This window comes from Diabrotica undecimpunctata, chromosome 3 (assembly GCF_040954645.1).
Source record: "Diabrotica undecimpunctata isolate CICGRU chromosome 3, icDiaUnde3, whole genome shotgun sequence".
NCBI lineage: Eukaryota > Metazoa > Arthropoda > Insecta > Coleoptera > Chrysomelidae > Diabrotica > Diabrotica undecimpunctata.
This window is the reverse complement of record NC_092805.1, coordinates 91,918,596-91,934,416: the sequence shown is the minus strand read 5'-3', so window position 1 is coordinate 91,934,416 and position 15,821 is coordinate 91,918,596. Positions and strand designations below refer to the sequence as shown.

The 15,821-nt window shown below is 37.0% G+C and overlaps 1 protein-coding gene across 2 annotated transcripts in view; it reads right to left on the bottom strand.

Annotated features, from left to right (window-relative positions):
- Positions 1-255: 255 nt before the first annotated feature.
- LOC140437053 (uncharacterized) overlaps positions 256-15,821 on the bottom strand; it is a 31,232-nt gene continuing 15,666 nt past the window's right edge. For both annotated transcript variants that reach the window (XM_072526292.1, XM_072526293.1), the window contains one exon: positions 256-588. In XM_072526292.1, coding sequence (XP_072382393.1) covers positions 353-588 — 236 coding nt within the window. In that variant the 3' untranslated portion in view covers positions 256-352. The remainder of the gene's footprint in view (positions 589-15,821) is intronic.

The following is a 15,821-nucleotide window of genomic DNA, read 5'->3' as shown; positions in this document are numbered from 1 at the left end:
TACGTGGTCCTAAATCTTTATGTCTGTTATTACTTTCTCTTCGGTAAATATATAACACATCAAAACAGCATGACTTATGTTTCTGACCTTTTTATCTTAACATTATCTTTAGTCTATATAAGAAACACATTGATATAAATATATGTCGCCTTGAATTGGTAATTTAAACTGAAGGCATCCTTAGTGATAAATTTTTATCTTCAGGCTATGTTTTAACACACTCATATTTAATAATAAAAATTAAAACAAAATTAATTACACTGTACAGTTTTTTATAAACTTAATTAAAATAAATACAGAAATTATCTTATACCTAAATATAAATAAAGTCAATTAATCTAGATAAGCAATTTTAGTTGCCCACTCTAATGTCAATCTGTGGAATCGTTGATCCTGATTCTGTTGAAGAACTAACACCTGGGTTTTCACTGGAAGTTTCGTGTGGTGTTTTTGTAGGATTTGGTCGTCCGTTGTTATGAGAACAATCATGAGGGTAACTACCATAATGTGGATTGCCGTGTGGATTCCATGGTTGATGTTGGGGGTGATATCCCGGTGGGCCATAGCCAAAGTGGGGATGATTCTGACCTAAAAAATAATTATTCCTTTTAGAATAATATATTGCTGATTACTGGTTTGAAACATTTGTAATATATTGTGATATACCCAAAAAATTAAATAAAAAATATGTTTTATGTATTATATTTAAATAGTTATTTGCGTTCAGTATGGATTTTAATTATTTGGAAAGGAAATTTGTTTATTTCTATACTTTATTTCACGTTAAGAATAGAACGTTTGGCTTATGCAGATCAATGTTGCCAAAACTCTTAGGCGCGTATTGTTACTAGACTGCCGATATATGAGTCATTCCAATCAGAACCGTATTCAGCACTGTGTAGATGTAGTTAACTTAATTTCACTAATAAGTGGATACGTATAGTTAAATACAGAATAATGCATTATAAATACTTGTTTCTTTAATAGACAGATACAGGTATGTAATTATTGTAGGTCTGATAAAAATAGTGAAATTTTACTATTGTTTAACATTACATGTTTATTAATACTTTGGATAAGATTTAACTTAAAGATAAATAAAGAGGTGCAACTTTTATTTCACTTGCATGTAAATAATAACAATTACTTACATAAAAAATTGTCCTTGTATATAACATTCATTCCACTTAAAAAGGATGTAACATTATTTGAAATTTTTCTTACTATTACCTAATTTTCACTTTTTTTCCGAACTATCACTTACATAGTTTTCGAATTTGGTACTTTGTGTCCGCCGATTTTCACACTATCACGTAATTTACTCACTGCATATTAACATCATCCTCATCTTCTCTATCATCGCTATTATCGTCAGTAACACAAAATTTTTCCTCTTCCTGAATAGTAAGTTAATATAATATAAAACAATAGTTTTTCCAGTTTTCCACTGGTCTTCTTCTTCATCCTCTTTATAAGCAATTCTGCTTGTTCATTTTCGGATTAATACCTCTATGGAAGGTTTTCACTCCATCTTTTGCGCGGTTGTCCGATACTTCTTTTGCCGATTTATGACTTATCTCTTGCTATTTTGACGTCACGGGTCTCCTCCATTCTGCTAATGTGATTATGCCATTCTTTTTTCTATTTTGTGTCCATTCATTTATACACTGTACGTTACATTTTCTTCTAATGTCTTCACTCCTCATTCGATCTCTCAGCGTATTTCCTGTAATTCTTCTCAGTACTCTCGTCTCTGCCGTTTCCAGTAGCCTTTGCGTTATGGCTGTGTCTCGTCTTTGACGCATAATGCTAATAAAACAAAATTTATGACAATTTCCAAAACACAACAACAAGACATTTTAAACATAAGAGGGGTTCCAATATAAAATATAAAAAATACAGATATCTTGGTACAATAATTATTAATGAAAATTACGAGTATACAGAAGAAATAAAAATGAGAATTGGACAAGCTAGAGCAACATTTAAGAAGATGGGAAAAGTATTATGCAGTAGTGACCTTAGTTTGCAACTCAAAATATGAATATTACGTTCATATGGACCTTAAAGAAAGAGGTGAGCGATCGACTTGAAGCATTAGAGATGTGGACCTACCGAAGAATACTAAAAATAAGTTGGGTAGACCGAATAACAAATGTTGAAGTCCTTAGAAAGATGACAAAGGAAATGTAAATGATTAATACGATTAAGATAAGAAAGTTACAATATCTCGGCCACGTTATGAGAGGGGATAAATATGTGTTGCTACAAACCATAATGCAGGGAAAAATACAGGGAAATCGAAGTATTGGAAGAAGATGCATCTCCTGGCTCAACAATCTGAGAAAGTGGTATAATTGCAGTTCCGTTGACTTGTTCAGAGCTGCAATCTCAAAAGTGAAAATAGATGTAATGATTACCAACCTCCTTAGAGGAGACGGTACCTAAAGAAGAAGTTCTTTATATTATTATCGCGGTGTCGTCGGCGTAACGAATGTTATTTATTGGGAACCCGTTTACCTTTATTCCACACTCAGAGCCTTCCAGTGCCTCTGCAAAATGTTCTCCACATAGAGATTGAAGAGCATAGGAGACAAAATACACCCATGTCGCACACCGAATCAATATATGATTCATGTTGGGTCAAATGGTCGCTTAAAAATTTCCCGTAGGCTTGTAGTCTATAACATTCTTCTGCGAACCTTTTTCATTTCATTCATTTGAACAGCCAGACCTGCTAGAAATTGGATCCACCAGTGAGATGCATTAAGTATCCTTTTAATCAATACCATTAAGGACGAAAGAATATAAAACTACTTAAGAAAGGATGTAAAATGGAAGAAAACGGAAGTTAGATTTAAAGCTATGCAGATGATGCAGTGCTAGTAGAGGACAATAACAGCCAAATCTTTTAGAATGATGATATTGGTCGCTAACTGCATGACAATATCATAAATACCGTTGAAATATAAGCTTGTAGATGGAATTATTATCAAGCAAGTGATGAAATTGTGAAGGAAGTATGAGAACAAATAATAAGAGCACTAAAATTAGTAGGATTTTAAAACAATACAATATACTAAAATAAAAATATTATCAATAAGATCCAATCAGGAATATACAAATCAGCTATTAGGCCTTTCATGTTATATAAAAATGCAGAAACTAGGCTATAAACATAAAAACCAGAAGACTATTAGAAACAGTAGGAATTGATTATAACAGAAATGAAGATAGCTCCATAAGAAATGAAGATAGCTACATTTTTGTTTTTGGAATAGCAGAAAATACACTACTAGCCAGAGAAAGAATTGAAATGCATGCATGTAAGGTTGAAGACATCAATAACTGAGTATTAAAAAGAAAAAAAGGAATACACCTTTTAACAGAATGGCAGACGAAAAAGTGATGACCTGTTTAAAACTTCTTTCTAGTTTACAAAAGGACATTTTCTTAACCACTTAAGGTTTGCAGGTGGCATTATTTGATAATTAAAGACATCGAAAATTTGGAATCCATGATAAGGGAAATAAATGAACTACCAAAACAGATAAGACTGCAAATGGATCTAATCAAAATATTAAACAAGAGTTAATTTTCTCAACTACCTAAAGTTTTTAGGTGATATTTTTCTGATTACTACAAATATCGCAAAATTAGAATCCTTGAGAAATAAATGAAGTATCAAAACATGTACGACTGCATACAGATCTAATCAAAATATTAAGCAAGAGCCCAAGTAATATCATCATTGACAGTATACCTACCCTGGACACATTATCAAGTTGGGTAAGGAAAACCAAAGTGCTAAAGTTGCAAAAGAGTTCCACTAACATGGACTGTTTCTGGTAAATGGCTATAAAGTTCTACAGAGATCCGTCTTGGGTACGACGCTATGGAACCTGGCATATGAGAATATGGGGTTATGAACTGCGAATATGGAGAAGGTATCCCCCTTCACTTTTGCGGATGATCACAATGATGGCCTTGTGAACTATAACGGGTTGTGTTTCTCTGCATGTATTAGCAGTAGAAAGGAGACATCTCTATAAGAGAAGGGAGCATTTTAAAGTTGCCATAAAAAAAAAGAAGAAAGGGAAAGATCAGTGGAAAAATGGCAAGAAGAGTGTAACAACACGGAAGATGTTATTACATGTGACTGGATTACTTCCTGACGCAAGTGCTCACAATACATGGGCGTTTTAGGACGTATCTTCATAGGTTCATAGAGACAGAAACAGATAAATTATTATTACTCACACAATGCTTGAGTGTAATAGATGGATAGTGGAGAGAAACAGAATTTATACAGAAATAGGTATGAATCCTGTGACTGTGAGGAAGATGATCGTGAAGATGACAGGAAGTAAGGAGGGATGGAATAGTGTACAAAATTACATCCGAGCAGTCATTTAAAAGAAAAAAGAAGAGAAACACCCGCCGGACCAACGACAGAGATAATATCTAAATAAGAAAAGGGAGTGCTCCGAAAGTGTCGTCAGCCTTAAAGCGGCCATCCCACTTTCGGAGTACGGTACTTGCGACAGTCAACTACGCACAAGTAGGAGAGGGTGGTTTTAGTTGGTAGGCAGGATAGCAGGAAAGCATATGTTTGTAGGACCTCCTTCTAGAGGAAATGGGCTCGGATGTACTCCTCTACCCTAAATCCAGCACACGCCATCCATCACTAGGGATGAGTGAACCTGATACGGTTTTTACAAATTTTTACCCTCAGAAAAGAAAATAAATAGTAACTGGCACTTCATATTCAAGGATAGTGAAATTTATATTAGCATAAAAAGAAAAGTCTATGATAGCTGCTTAATAACAGTAGCCACTTATGGATTAGAAACTGTTGCTATGATAAAAAAGTCAACATAGAAACTGAGAGTAACTCAATCTATTTTAATAAGCAATCTTGTTTAGAATAGGAAACTCAGTCAATATAAAAAGAACAAAAATCACTAATATAATAGAAAACATTGCCAGTCTTAAGTGGAATTGGCGTGACGAGTAGCCAGGCAGAACATGGACAAGTCGACAATCAGAGCGATAATAGGTATGGAGGCCATGTCCATCATCAAAGAGAGACCAGCGCTAAGATGTGTAGATGATATTCTAAAAATAGTTGAGACAAACAATTTGTTGAATATTAAATTTCTAACCTTTTTTTGTTAACGACAAAATACATAAAACTCTAGTGTATAATTATTGTCGTCAAATATTTTTTTCCAACAAACAATTTGGGAATCCGTTTTTTAATAAAATTCAAACTATCGGCTATAAAACCTTAAAAACATTAACATAATTTTAAGGAAAAAATACTAAGAGTATATTTATTATAATAACCGGAATTCTATTTGTAGTTTTTCTTGGGTTTATATAATGGTTACTAATTTTTTCTTTAATATAAATTATAAGAGGTCTATCGTTTCGCAGATGCGTATAATTTGAATTTTATAGAATTAATAATTAAAGGTGTGGAACAAACTTATTTCAGTTTGTGGAATAAGAAAGTGTTTAATTTGTTTCTAACAAGGTTTTTCGCTTTAACTTCATGTTCAATGTTCGTACATTCGGGTCTTCTTTTTATAATTTATTTTGTGTTGACGTTTGTAGATTATACATTGTATGTATAAAGTAAGAGGCAGTAAATACCATATTCCTCCCTTATTATCCAGGGAAAAGTAGAAGGTAAGATACGGATTGGTCATAAAATTATCTTATGATTGCGGAATATAAGAAATTGGGCCGGGCGCTCATATATACATTAAAAAGAAATGGGAAGAGTACACACCCTTGACGTAGTGCTCGTTTAAGTGTTACGATTGTTTGTTCGAATGCAGTCTCTGTGATTATAATACGTGTTACAAATCATAGTGACATCACATCCGTCCATGTTGGAGAATTTCCATTAAGTTTTGATGTTTGATCCAATCAAAAGCTTTTTTATAATCAATAAAATAGATGTAGAAATCTCTTTTCAGTTTGCCATATTATTTCACAGCGATTAACGTTAGTCCCAGGATTGCATCTACTGTTCCCGTACCCTCTCTGAAACAATCTGTGATCATTTTCTTGCCTTATGCGTCTTGACTACTCAAGTATCCGTATCTTACCTTCTACTTTTCCCTGGATAATACTCCCTTTTCTTATCTAGATATTATCTCTGTCGTTGGTCCGGCTGGTGTTTCTCTTCTTTTTTCTTTTTAATGACTGCTCGGATGTAATTTTGTACACTATTCCATTCCTCCTTACTTCCTGTCATCTTCACGATCATCTTCCTCACAGTCACAGGATTCATACCTATTTCTGTATATATCCTGTTTCTCTCCACTATCCATCTATTACACTCAAGCATTGTGTGAGTAATAATAATTTATCTGTTTCTGTCTTTATGAACCTATGAAGATACGTCCTAAAACGCCCATGTATTGTGAGCACTTGCGTCAGGAAGTAATCCAGTCACATGTAATAACATCTTCCGTGTTGTTACACTCTTCTTGCCATTTTTCCACTGATCTTTCCCTTTCTTCTTTTTTTTTATGGCAACTTTAAAATGCTCCCTTCTCTTATAGAGATGTCTCCTTTCTACTGCTAATACATGCAGAGAAACACAACCCGTGATAGTTCACAAGGCCATCATTGTGATCATCCGCAAAAGTGAAGGGGGCTACCTTCTCCATATTCGCAGTTCATAACCCCATATTCTCATATGCCAGGTTCCATAGCGTCGTACCCAAGACGGATCTCTGTAGAACTTTATAGCCATTTACCAGAAACAGTCCATGTTAGTGGAACTCTTTTGCAACTTTAGCACTTTGGTTTTCCTTACCCAACTTGATAATGTGTCCAGGGTAGGTATACTGTCAATGATGATATTATTTGGGCTCTTGCTTAATATTTTGATTAGATCTGTATGCAGTCGTACATGTTTTGATACTTCATTTATTTCTCAAGGATTCTAATTTTGCGATATTTGTAGTAATCAGAAAAATATCACCTAAAAACCTTAGGTAGTTGAGAAAATTAACTCTTGTTTAATATTTTGATTAGATCCATTTGCAGTCTTATCTGTTTTGGTAGTTCATTTATTTCCCTTATCATGGATTCCAATTTTTCGATGTCTTTAATTATCAAATAATGCCACCTGCAAACCTTAAGTGGTTAAGAAAATGTCCTTTTGTAAACTAGAAAGAAGTTTTAAAAAGGTCATCACTTTTTCGTCTGCCATTCTGTTAAAAGGTGTATTCCTTTTTTTCTTTTTAATACTCAGTTATTGATGTCTTCAACCTTACATGCATGCATTTCAATTCTTTCTCTGGCTAGTAGTGTATTGTTACGATAAAAATCCTGGCCTAAAAATAACTGTAAAATATATGATGACTAATATTCTGTTTTGTTGTAGAAATTTCGCCGGAGGTTCTAGATTCAAATTATGGTGAATTCTCCAACTAGATGCTTCTCGATTTTTCGATGCAAGACAATGCGATCTTTCGATGCTGTTCTAGTATATCAGGATTTCGTATATAAATACAACATTTTTATATGGAGGGCCAGTGAATTCTCAAGACCCGCGCTCGCGAATTTGTTACGTACGGATATAATAAATTATTGTTAGATAAGTTAATATAAATAAAGAAATAAATTAAATCCGTAAGTGTTATAAATATTGAACCTTTTAATAAATTCACAACAAATGGTGTCAGAGTGAGATCGAACATAAATTAGACTTATAATAATAATACAAGTGAATATAAAATAAATTGTGAAAATGGCTACGATTTATGAGCTGACAGTGACTAATTTAAGAAGACATCTTGAAGACAGAGAATTAGCTTCTACCGGAAAAAAGGCTGAGTTAGTCCAACGACTAAAGAACGCTTTGCTAGAAGAAGGACTAGATCCAGAGACTTATATATTTGAAGATGCTGTCATCTCGTCGATTTCGAAATTAGAGAACAAAGTTTCCGGTGATATCGCATCATTAGAGAACAAAGTTTCTGACGATATTTCGAAAGTTTCTTCTGATGTAGCCAAAGTTTCTGGTGATGTAGCCAAAGTTTCTGGTGATGTAGCCAAAGTTTCCGGCGACATCGCTTCGTTGGAAGACAAAGTTTCTAACGAGATTTCTTCGCTGGAAAGCAAAGTCTCTGCTAACATCTCTTCGGAAATCTCTAAAGTCACTTCTGAGATGTCTGCCCTGGACGATAGAATATCTTCATTAAAAAACCAAGTTGCTGCCGATATGTTAGCCTTCGAAGAAAAGATATGGAAAGAGATGGAAAAGAAGATGGAGGAAACAGGGACAGCAGAGAGAGGTAACAATCCGATTACAGTGGAGATAAAAGAAAACGAGACGAAATTTAAGTTGGAGACACGGCCGAAATTTGAAGGAAGTGGAGGTTCTATTCATGTTAAAGTCCCAACTTTCGACGGAAAATCATCATGGAACAACTACATGAAACAGTTCGAATCAGCCGCAAGAGCAAATGGATGGTCTGAAAAAGAAAAGGCTGTAAACCTGACTATCGCCCTTCGAGGAGATGCCTTAGATGTGCTTCAGACCATAGCCGTAGAGGAGACCGATGATTTCGAACAACTGAAGAAGAGGTTAAATATGCGATATGGCCACGAACATTTGGAGCATGTATATCAGTCACAGCTTAAAAATCGTAGACAGAAGAAAGATGAGGCTCTTCAAGAATATGAGGTAGATATTGCCAGATTAGTACGATATGCTTATCCAACAGCTCCCGAAGACATGATGGAAAAATTGGCCGTTCAAACGTTTATTGATGGTCTTCGTGATCATGAAATGCAGAGAACACTGCGATTAGCTCGTCACAAGACGCTGGTTGATGTCCTATCCGCCGCCCTCGAATACGAGTCAGCTACGCAGGCCTCTGGCGGGTACAGTAAAGTTAGGACTGTAAAAGAGGAAGGAGATGAAGATAAACTTGACCAGCTCGTTAATATGATGAAAAGCATGACATACAAGAAAACGAAGACCATCAGATGCTGGAATTGTGGCGAAATAGGACACGTACGAAGCTCCTGTAAGCACCCTAGGTACGACGCAAATCAAGAAACTCACCATCAGGAAAACTAGAACGGGTCAGCCTTAGGGGGGCAGCTTCGACCCAGAACTTTTCCAAAGACCCTCTCATACTAATAGCTTCTTTGAAATGTCGTGAAGATAGTGTATATGTAGATGGAGACATAAATGGTAAAAAGCATACGTTGTTGGTGGATACCGGAGCGACCAGAACCATTATACGCCCGACAGTTATAAACAGCCGAAAGAAACTGTTACCAACAAGGTTACGACTTCGGACCGCTACAGGTGAAAATGCCAACATTCATGGAGAAATCCAGGTACAATTGGGAATTGGGGCGGAAAAGTTTGTCCATACTGTTATAGTTGCTGACATCGAAGAGGATGTTATATTAGGAATGGACGTAATGAATATGCATGGATTCCAATTGGATTTTAAGAATAAGGTAATCAAAGTTGGCAACGAGGAGGTATTTCTCCATCCACATAATGACAACACTGTGCAAGCAGCCATTACAGAAGATACAGTCGTGCCTGCGAGAAGCGAAACGATCATAGTAGCGCGACTACAGGGAATTGTAGACGAAGGGAGACCTGTTATGATGGAGCCTTGGAACCACGACGATGAGGTTGGCCGTGGAATCATAATTGGAAAGGAATTGGTGACTTCGGCTAAAGAAATTCCTGTGAGACTTATCAATGTCAACGACTACCCAGTGACCATAAAGAAAGAGACAAAAGTAGGAACTTGTGTACCTGTGACATCCATAATTCGTCAGGCGACAACATCTGATAATTCCAACGACAAATTCGACCAAATGGTTGCAGTTGCAGGACAGTCTCTAAATCAGATGGAGAAAAGGAAATTAAGGGAATTTCTTCGGCAGTATCGTGATATTTTCGTACCGAAAGGAGGAAAGACGGGAAGAACTACCGTTGTTAAGCATAAAATTGATACTGGTAATGCTAAGCCAATTCGTCAAACAGCTCGACGATTACCACAGGCGAAGAGAGAGGAAGCTGAAACGATTGTTCAGGAAATGAAGAAAGACGGGGTGATAGAACCTTCTACGAGTCCATGGGTCTCTCCGGTGGTCCTGGTTAAGAAGAAAGACGGAACGACGAGGTTCTGTGTGGATTACCGTTTGCTGAACAACGTTACCAAGAAAGATAGTTATCCTCTGCCTCGGATCGATGACACATTGGACACATTGGCTGGAAGTAAATTGTTTTCTACTTTAGATTTGAAGTCTGGATACTGGCAGGTAGAAATGGACCCAGTCGATAAAGAAAAGACAGCCTTCACCACAGGATCTGGATTGTGGCAATTCAACGTTATGCCATTTGGACTTTGTAATGCTCCTGCGACATTTGAGAGGCTTATGGAAAATGTGTTGAGAGGGTTATCTTGGAAAACATGCCTGGTTTATTTAGATGACATAATCGTCTTGGGGGAGACATTCGAAGATCATTTGAGGAATTTAGAAAACGTTTTTAATCGACTTAAAGCTGCCCAATTGATGCTAAACCCCAAGAAGTGCCAGCTATTTCAAGGTAAAGTCAATTATCTGGGTCATATAGTCAGTAAAGAAGGAGTGGCCGTGGATAAGGGAAAAATCGATTCCATTAAGGAATGGCCAAAACCAACTGACAAACATCAAGTGAGAAGTTTTCTTGGACTATGTACTTACTACCGGAGGTTTATTAAGAAGTTTGCAGATATCGCTAAGCCATTAACGCGACTTACAGAGGAAGCAAGAGAATACCGCTGGGATATAGACTGCCAAAATGCCTTTGAGACCTTGAAAAAGCATTTAATAACAGCACCAATTTTAGGGTATCCACTGCCAGAAGGAGAGTTCATCTTAGATACAGATGCAAGTAATGTGGGAATTGGAGGAGTGCTGTCTCAGATTCAAGGAGGACAGGAACGAGTCCTCGGATATTTTAGTAAAGTTCTTTCAAAACCTGAGCGGAATTATTGCGTCACGAGAAGAGAACTTCATGCAGTAGTGAAATCAGTAGAGCACTTCTATCAATACCTCTATGGAAGAAAGTTTCTAATCCGAACCGACCATGCCGCCCTTAAGTGGTTGATGCAGTTTAAGAATCCAGAGGGTCAGATAGCCAGGTGGATCGAACGACTCCAAGAATACGATTTTAAGATTGAGCACCGGGCCGGAGTTAGCCACAGAAACGCTGATTCTCTTTCCAGAAGGCCATGCTCAGCAGAGTGTTCCCACTGCAACAAAACGGAATCCAAGGAAGCAGCAGTGCTAAGAACGACGATTGTCAACGACGACTGGACGCCTACTAAGATCAGGGAAGAACAAGAGAGAGATCCAGTTATACAGAAAATCCGAAAATGGAAAGAGGAAAACCGTCGACCACCTTGGCAGGAAATATCAAACCTATGCTCAGTAGTTAAGACGTATTGGGCCCAGTGGGACTCATTTATCATCGAAGATGGCTTGCTTAAACGAGTCCTGGAAAATGATGACGGTTCAGAGAAGAGAAGACAGTTGGTGATCCCAAAGAGCAGAATAGCCGAAGTACTTCGTCAGTTACACGACAGTCCATCGGGAGGGCATTTTGGTGTAAGGAAAACCCTTCAGCGAATTCGGGAACGGTTTTATTGGATGAACAGTTCCGACGATGTAAAAGACTGGTGTAAGAAATGTACTATTTGTGCCACGAGTAACGGGCCTTACCGAAAAAGGAGAGCTCCTATGAGACAATATAATGTTGGAAGCCCGTTTGAAAGAATAGCTTTGGACATCGCTGGGCCATTTCCAGAAAGTGAAAATGGAGGCAAGTACATGCTGGTAGTAATGGATTACTTCAGTAAGTGGGTCGAGATTTACGCACTTCCAGACCAGAAGGCCGCCACCGTTGCAGATAAGTTGATCCAAGAATATATCAGCCGATTTGGAGTGCCTTTGGAGATCCATTGTGACCAAGGCAGGAACTTCGAAAGCGATCTATTCCAAGGAATATGTGATAGACTAGGCATGAAGAAAACAAGAACTACAGCATATCATCCGCAATCTGATGGTATGGTAGAACGGATGAATAGGACAGTTGGCAAATATTTGACAAAGATGGTGTCCGATCATCAGCGAGACTGGGACCAATACCTTCCGTTCTTCACAATGGCCTACAGATCTGCTGTTAACGAATCAACAGGCCAGACACCAGCGAAAGTCCTATTCGGACGCGAAATGCGACTACCTTGTGATCTAGAGTTTGGGTGTCGACCTGGAGAAGATGTAGCAGGTGAAGATTATGTGATCGAATTACGAAGAAGAATGGACGATGTACATGAGTTGGTCCGTTCCCACCTTCAGATCGCTAGCGACCGAATGAAGAAACGGTACGATACACAAGCCGAAAAGGGTTGCTTTAAGAAGAACGACAAAGTATGGCTGTATAATCCCAAGAAGCGAAAAGGTTGTTCTCCCAAATTGCAGCAGTTTTGGGAAGGTCCATACCTCATTATGGAGAAGATCAACGATGTCATCTACCGAATAAGCAAGATTCCGAAGGGAAAGCCGATGATAGTACACCATAACCGGCTGGCGTCTTTCGAAGGTGACCACGACGTAGATGAAGAAGTGGAAGTAAACCAAGTCCACGATGTGTCTGACCTCACGTTTGAGGAATTCATGGGTGCCTATGGAGGTACCGGTAAAGCGAGACATGGTGTTACCACTGAAGAAAAGCAAGATCTACTCGCGCTCCCCGATGACTACTCGCTGGCCCTCACCATCCCGGCCAGTATCAAAGACGCACCAGGGTTGGCATCCGTCTTTCGAAGGAAGTTTGGTCGAGTTGCAGAACTTCAATGCCAGGTGCCAGCTCCCGGTAAAACCTTGAAACTCCAAGATGCATCACGTTACCTTTTCTACCTGGTAACAAAAGACACTGCCCGTGACCAACCTACCTACCGAGATGTATGGGAAGCCTTACTTCAATTGAGAGAGCACGTACTAGAGTCCGACGTGCAAAAGTTAGCCATGCCAAAGTTGGAGTGCCGCCAATTAGATTGGAGGGTTATCCGAAATATGGTGGAGGAGATCTTCAAAGACACCGAAGTCCAGGTGTTAGTCTGTTGCAATCCGCATAGTTACTGGTGCGGAGAGAAAACCGTCCCTTGTCATTTTTATACAACTGGAAGTTGTAAAAGAGGGTCCAGTTGCCGATACCAGCATACAGTTCCGGTTCCAGTCCCGACAAGGTTCCAGGAGGAACCATCTTTTAAGAGGGGGGCAATGTTACGATAAAAATCCTGGCCTAAAAATAACTGTAAAATATATGATGACTAATATTCTGTTTTGTTGTAGAAATTTCGCCGGAGGTTCTAGATTCAAATTATGGTGAATTCTCCAACTAGATGCTTCTCGATTTTTCGATGCAAGACAATGCGATCTTTCGATGCTGTTCTAGTATATCAGGATTTCGTATATAAATACAACATTTTTATATGGAGGGCCAGTGAATTCTCAAGACCCGCGCTCGCGAATTTGTTACGTACGGATATAATAAATTATTGTTAGATAAGTTAATATAAATAAAGAAATAAATTAAATCCGTAAGTGTTATAAATATTGAACCTTTTAATAAATTCACAACAGTATTTTCTGCTATTCCAAAAACAAAAATGTAGCTATCTTCATTTCTTATGGAGCTATCTTCATTTCTGTTATAATCAATTCCTACTGTTTCTAATAGTCTTCTGGTTTTTATGTTTATAGCCTAGTTTCTGCATTTTTATATAACATGAAAGGCCTAATAGCTGATTTGTATATTCCTGATTGGATCTTATTGATAATATTTTTATTTTAGTATATTGTATTGTTTTAAAATCCTACTAATTTTAGTGCTCTTATTATTTGTTCTCATACTTCCTTCACAATTTCATCACTTGCTTGATAATAATTCCATCTACAAGCTTATATTTCAACGGTATTTATGATATTGTCATGCAGTTAGCGACCAATATCATCATTCTAAAAGATTTGGCTGTTATTGTCCTCTACTAGCACTGCATCATCTGCATAGCTTTAAATCTAACTTCCGTTTTCTTCCATTTTACATCCTTTCTTAAGTAGTTTTATATTCTTTCGTCCTGGTCGCTGGCTGGTCTGGCTGCTTCAAATGAATGAAATGAAAAAGGTTTGCAGAAGAATGTTATAGACTACAAGCCTACGGGAAATTTTTAAGCGGCCATTTGACCCAACATGAATCACATATTGATTCGGTGTGCGACATGGGTGTATTTGGTCTCCTATGCTCTTCAATCTCTATGTGGAGAACATTTTTGCAGAGGCACTGGAAGGCTCTGAGTGTGGAATAAAGGTAAACGGGTTCCCGATAAATAACATTCGTTACGCAGACGACACCGCGATAATAATATAAAGAACTTCTTCTTTAGGTACCGTCTCCTCTAAGGAGCTTGGTAATCATCACATCTATTTTCACTTTTGAGATTGCAGCTCTGAACAAGTCGACGGAACTGCAATTATACCACTTTCTCAGATTGTTGAGCCAGGAGATGCATCTTCTTCGAATACTTCGTTTTATCTGTATTTTTCTCTGCATTATGGTTTGTAGCAACACATATTTATCCCCTCTCATAACGTGGCCGAGATATTGTAACTTTCTTATCTTAATCGTATTAATCATTTCCATTTCCTTTGTCATCTTTCTAAGGACTTCAACATTTGTTATTCGGTCTACCCACCTCTTTCTCTAAGGTCCAGGCCTCCACCCCATACAGCAGCACGGAAAACACATATGAACGTAATATTCTTATTTTGAGTTGCAAACTAAGGTCACTACTGCATAATACTTTTCTCATCTTCTTAAATGTTGCTCTAGCTTGTCCAATTCTCATTTTTATTTCTTCTGTATACTCGTAATTTTCATTAATAATTATTGTACCAAAATATCTGTATTTTTTTACTTTTTGTACTGGAACCCCTCTTATGTTTAAAATGTCTTGTTGTTGTGTTTTGGAAATTGTCATGAATTTTGATATATATATATATATATATATATATATATATATATATATATATATATATATATATATATATATATATATATATATATATACATATCAATATTGTTGAGTTGCGTTCCTGGGACGACTTTATTTCAAGATAGTTCATTCAAATGCTAAAAAGTTTGCAAATGTGAGTGAGTCCATAATACTGGTGTGTAGGAGATAGTTAATTCTCACAATCTTCGGTAGTTTTTATTGTAATAAAATTGTAGGCTACCGGTTTCGATGCTTACAATATATGTCTTATCATCAGGCTAGAGTACAAAGGTCTTTGTTTTAATAAAAACCAAAAGATATCAGACAAAAGAAAGCTCTCCTAGGATATATTATGTCATTCTATTACATGAAATCAACTTTAATTTAAGAATACCCATATTAAAATAGGAAATCAATAAAAAGAATATTATATCGAGGATAAATATAACATACATATAAAATCGGAGTTTGGTATTTATTGCGAGTAAACTAAATACAAACCAAATACTTACCATATCGGGATAGTATCATAAGGATTTTTCTTGGTTTTTTCCTCATGATTTACTCTGGAATCACTAAAGGAAGAAGTTTACTGTCATCATTGCATGTGGTTGTCTTTTTAAAAGTGGATCACATGCTATGATTTTTTCTGACGTGTATTCTCAAGTTAAAGTTGATTTCATGTAATGCAATACAATCTTACAAAAAAGTCGGCCCAGG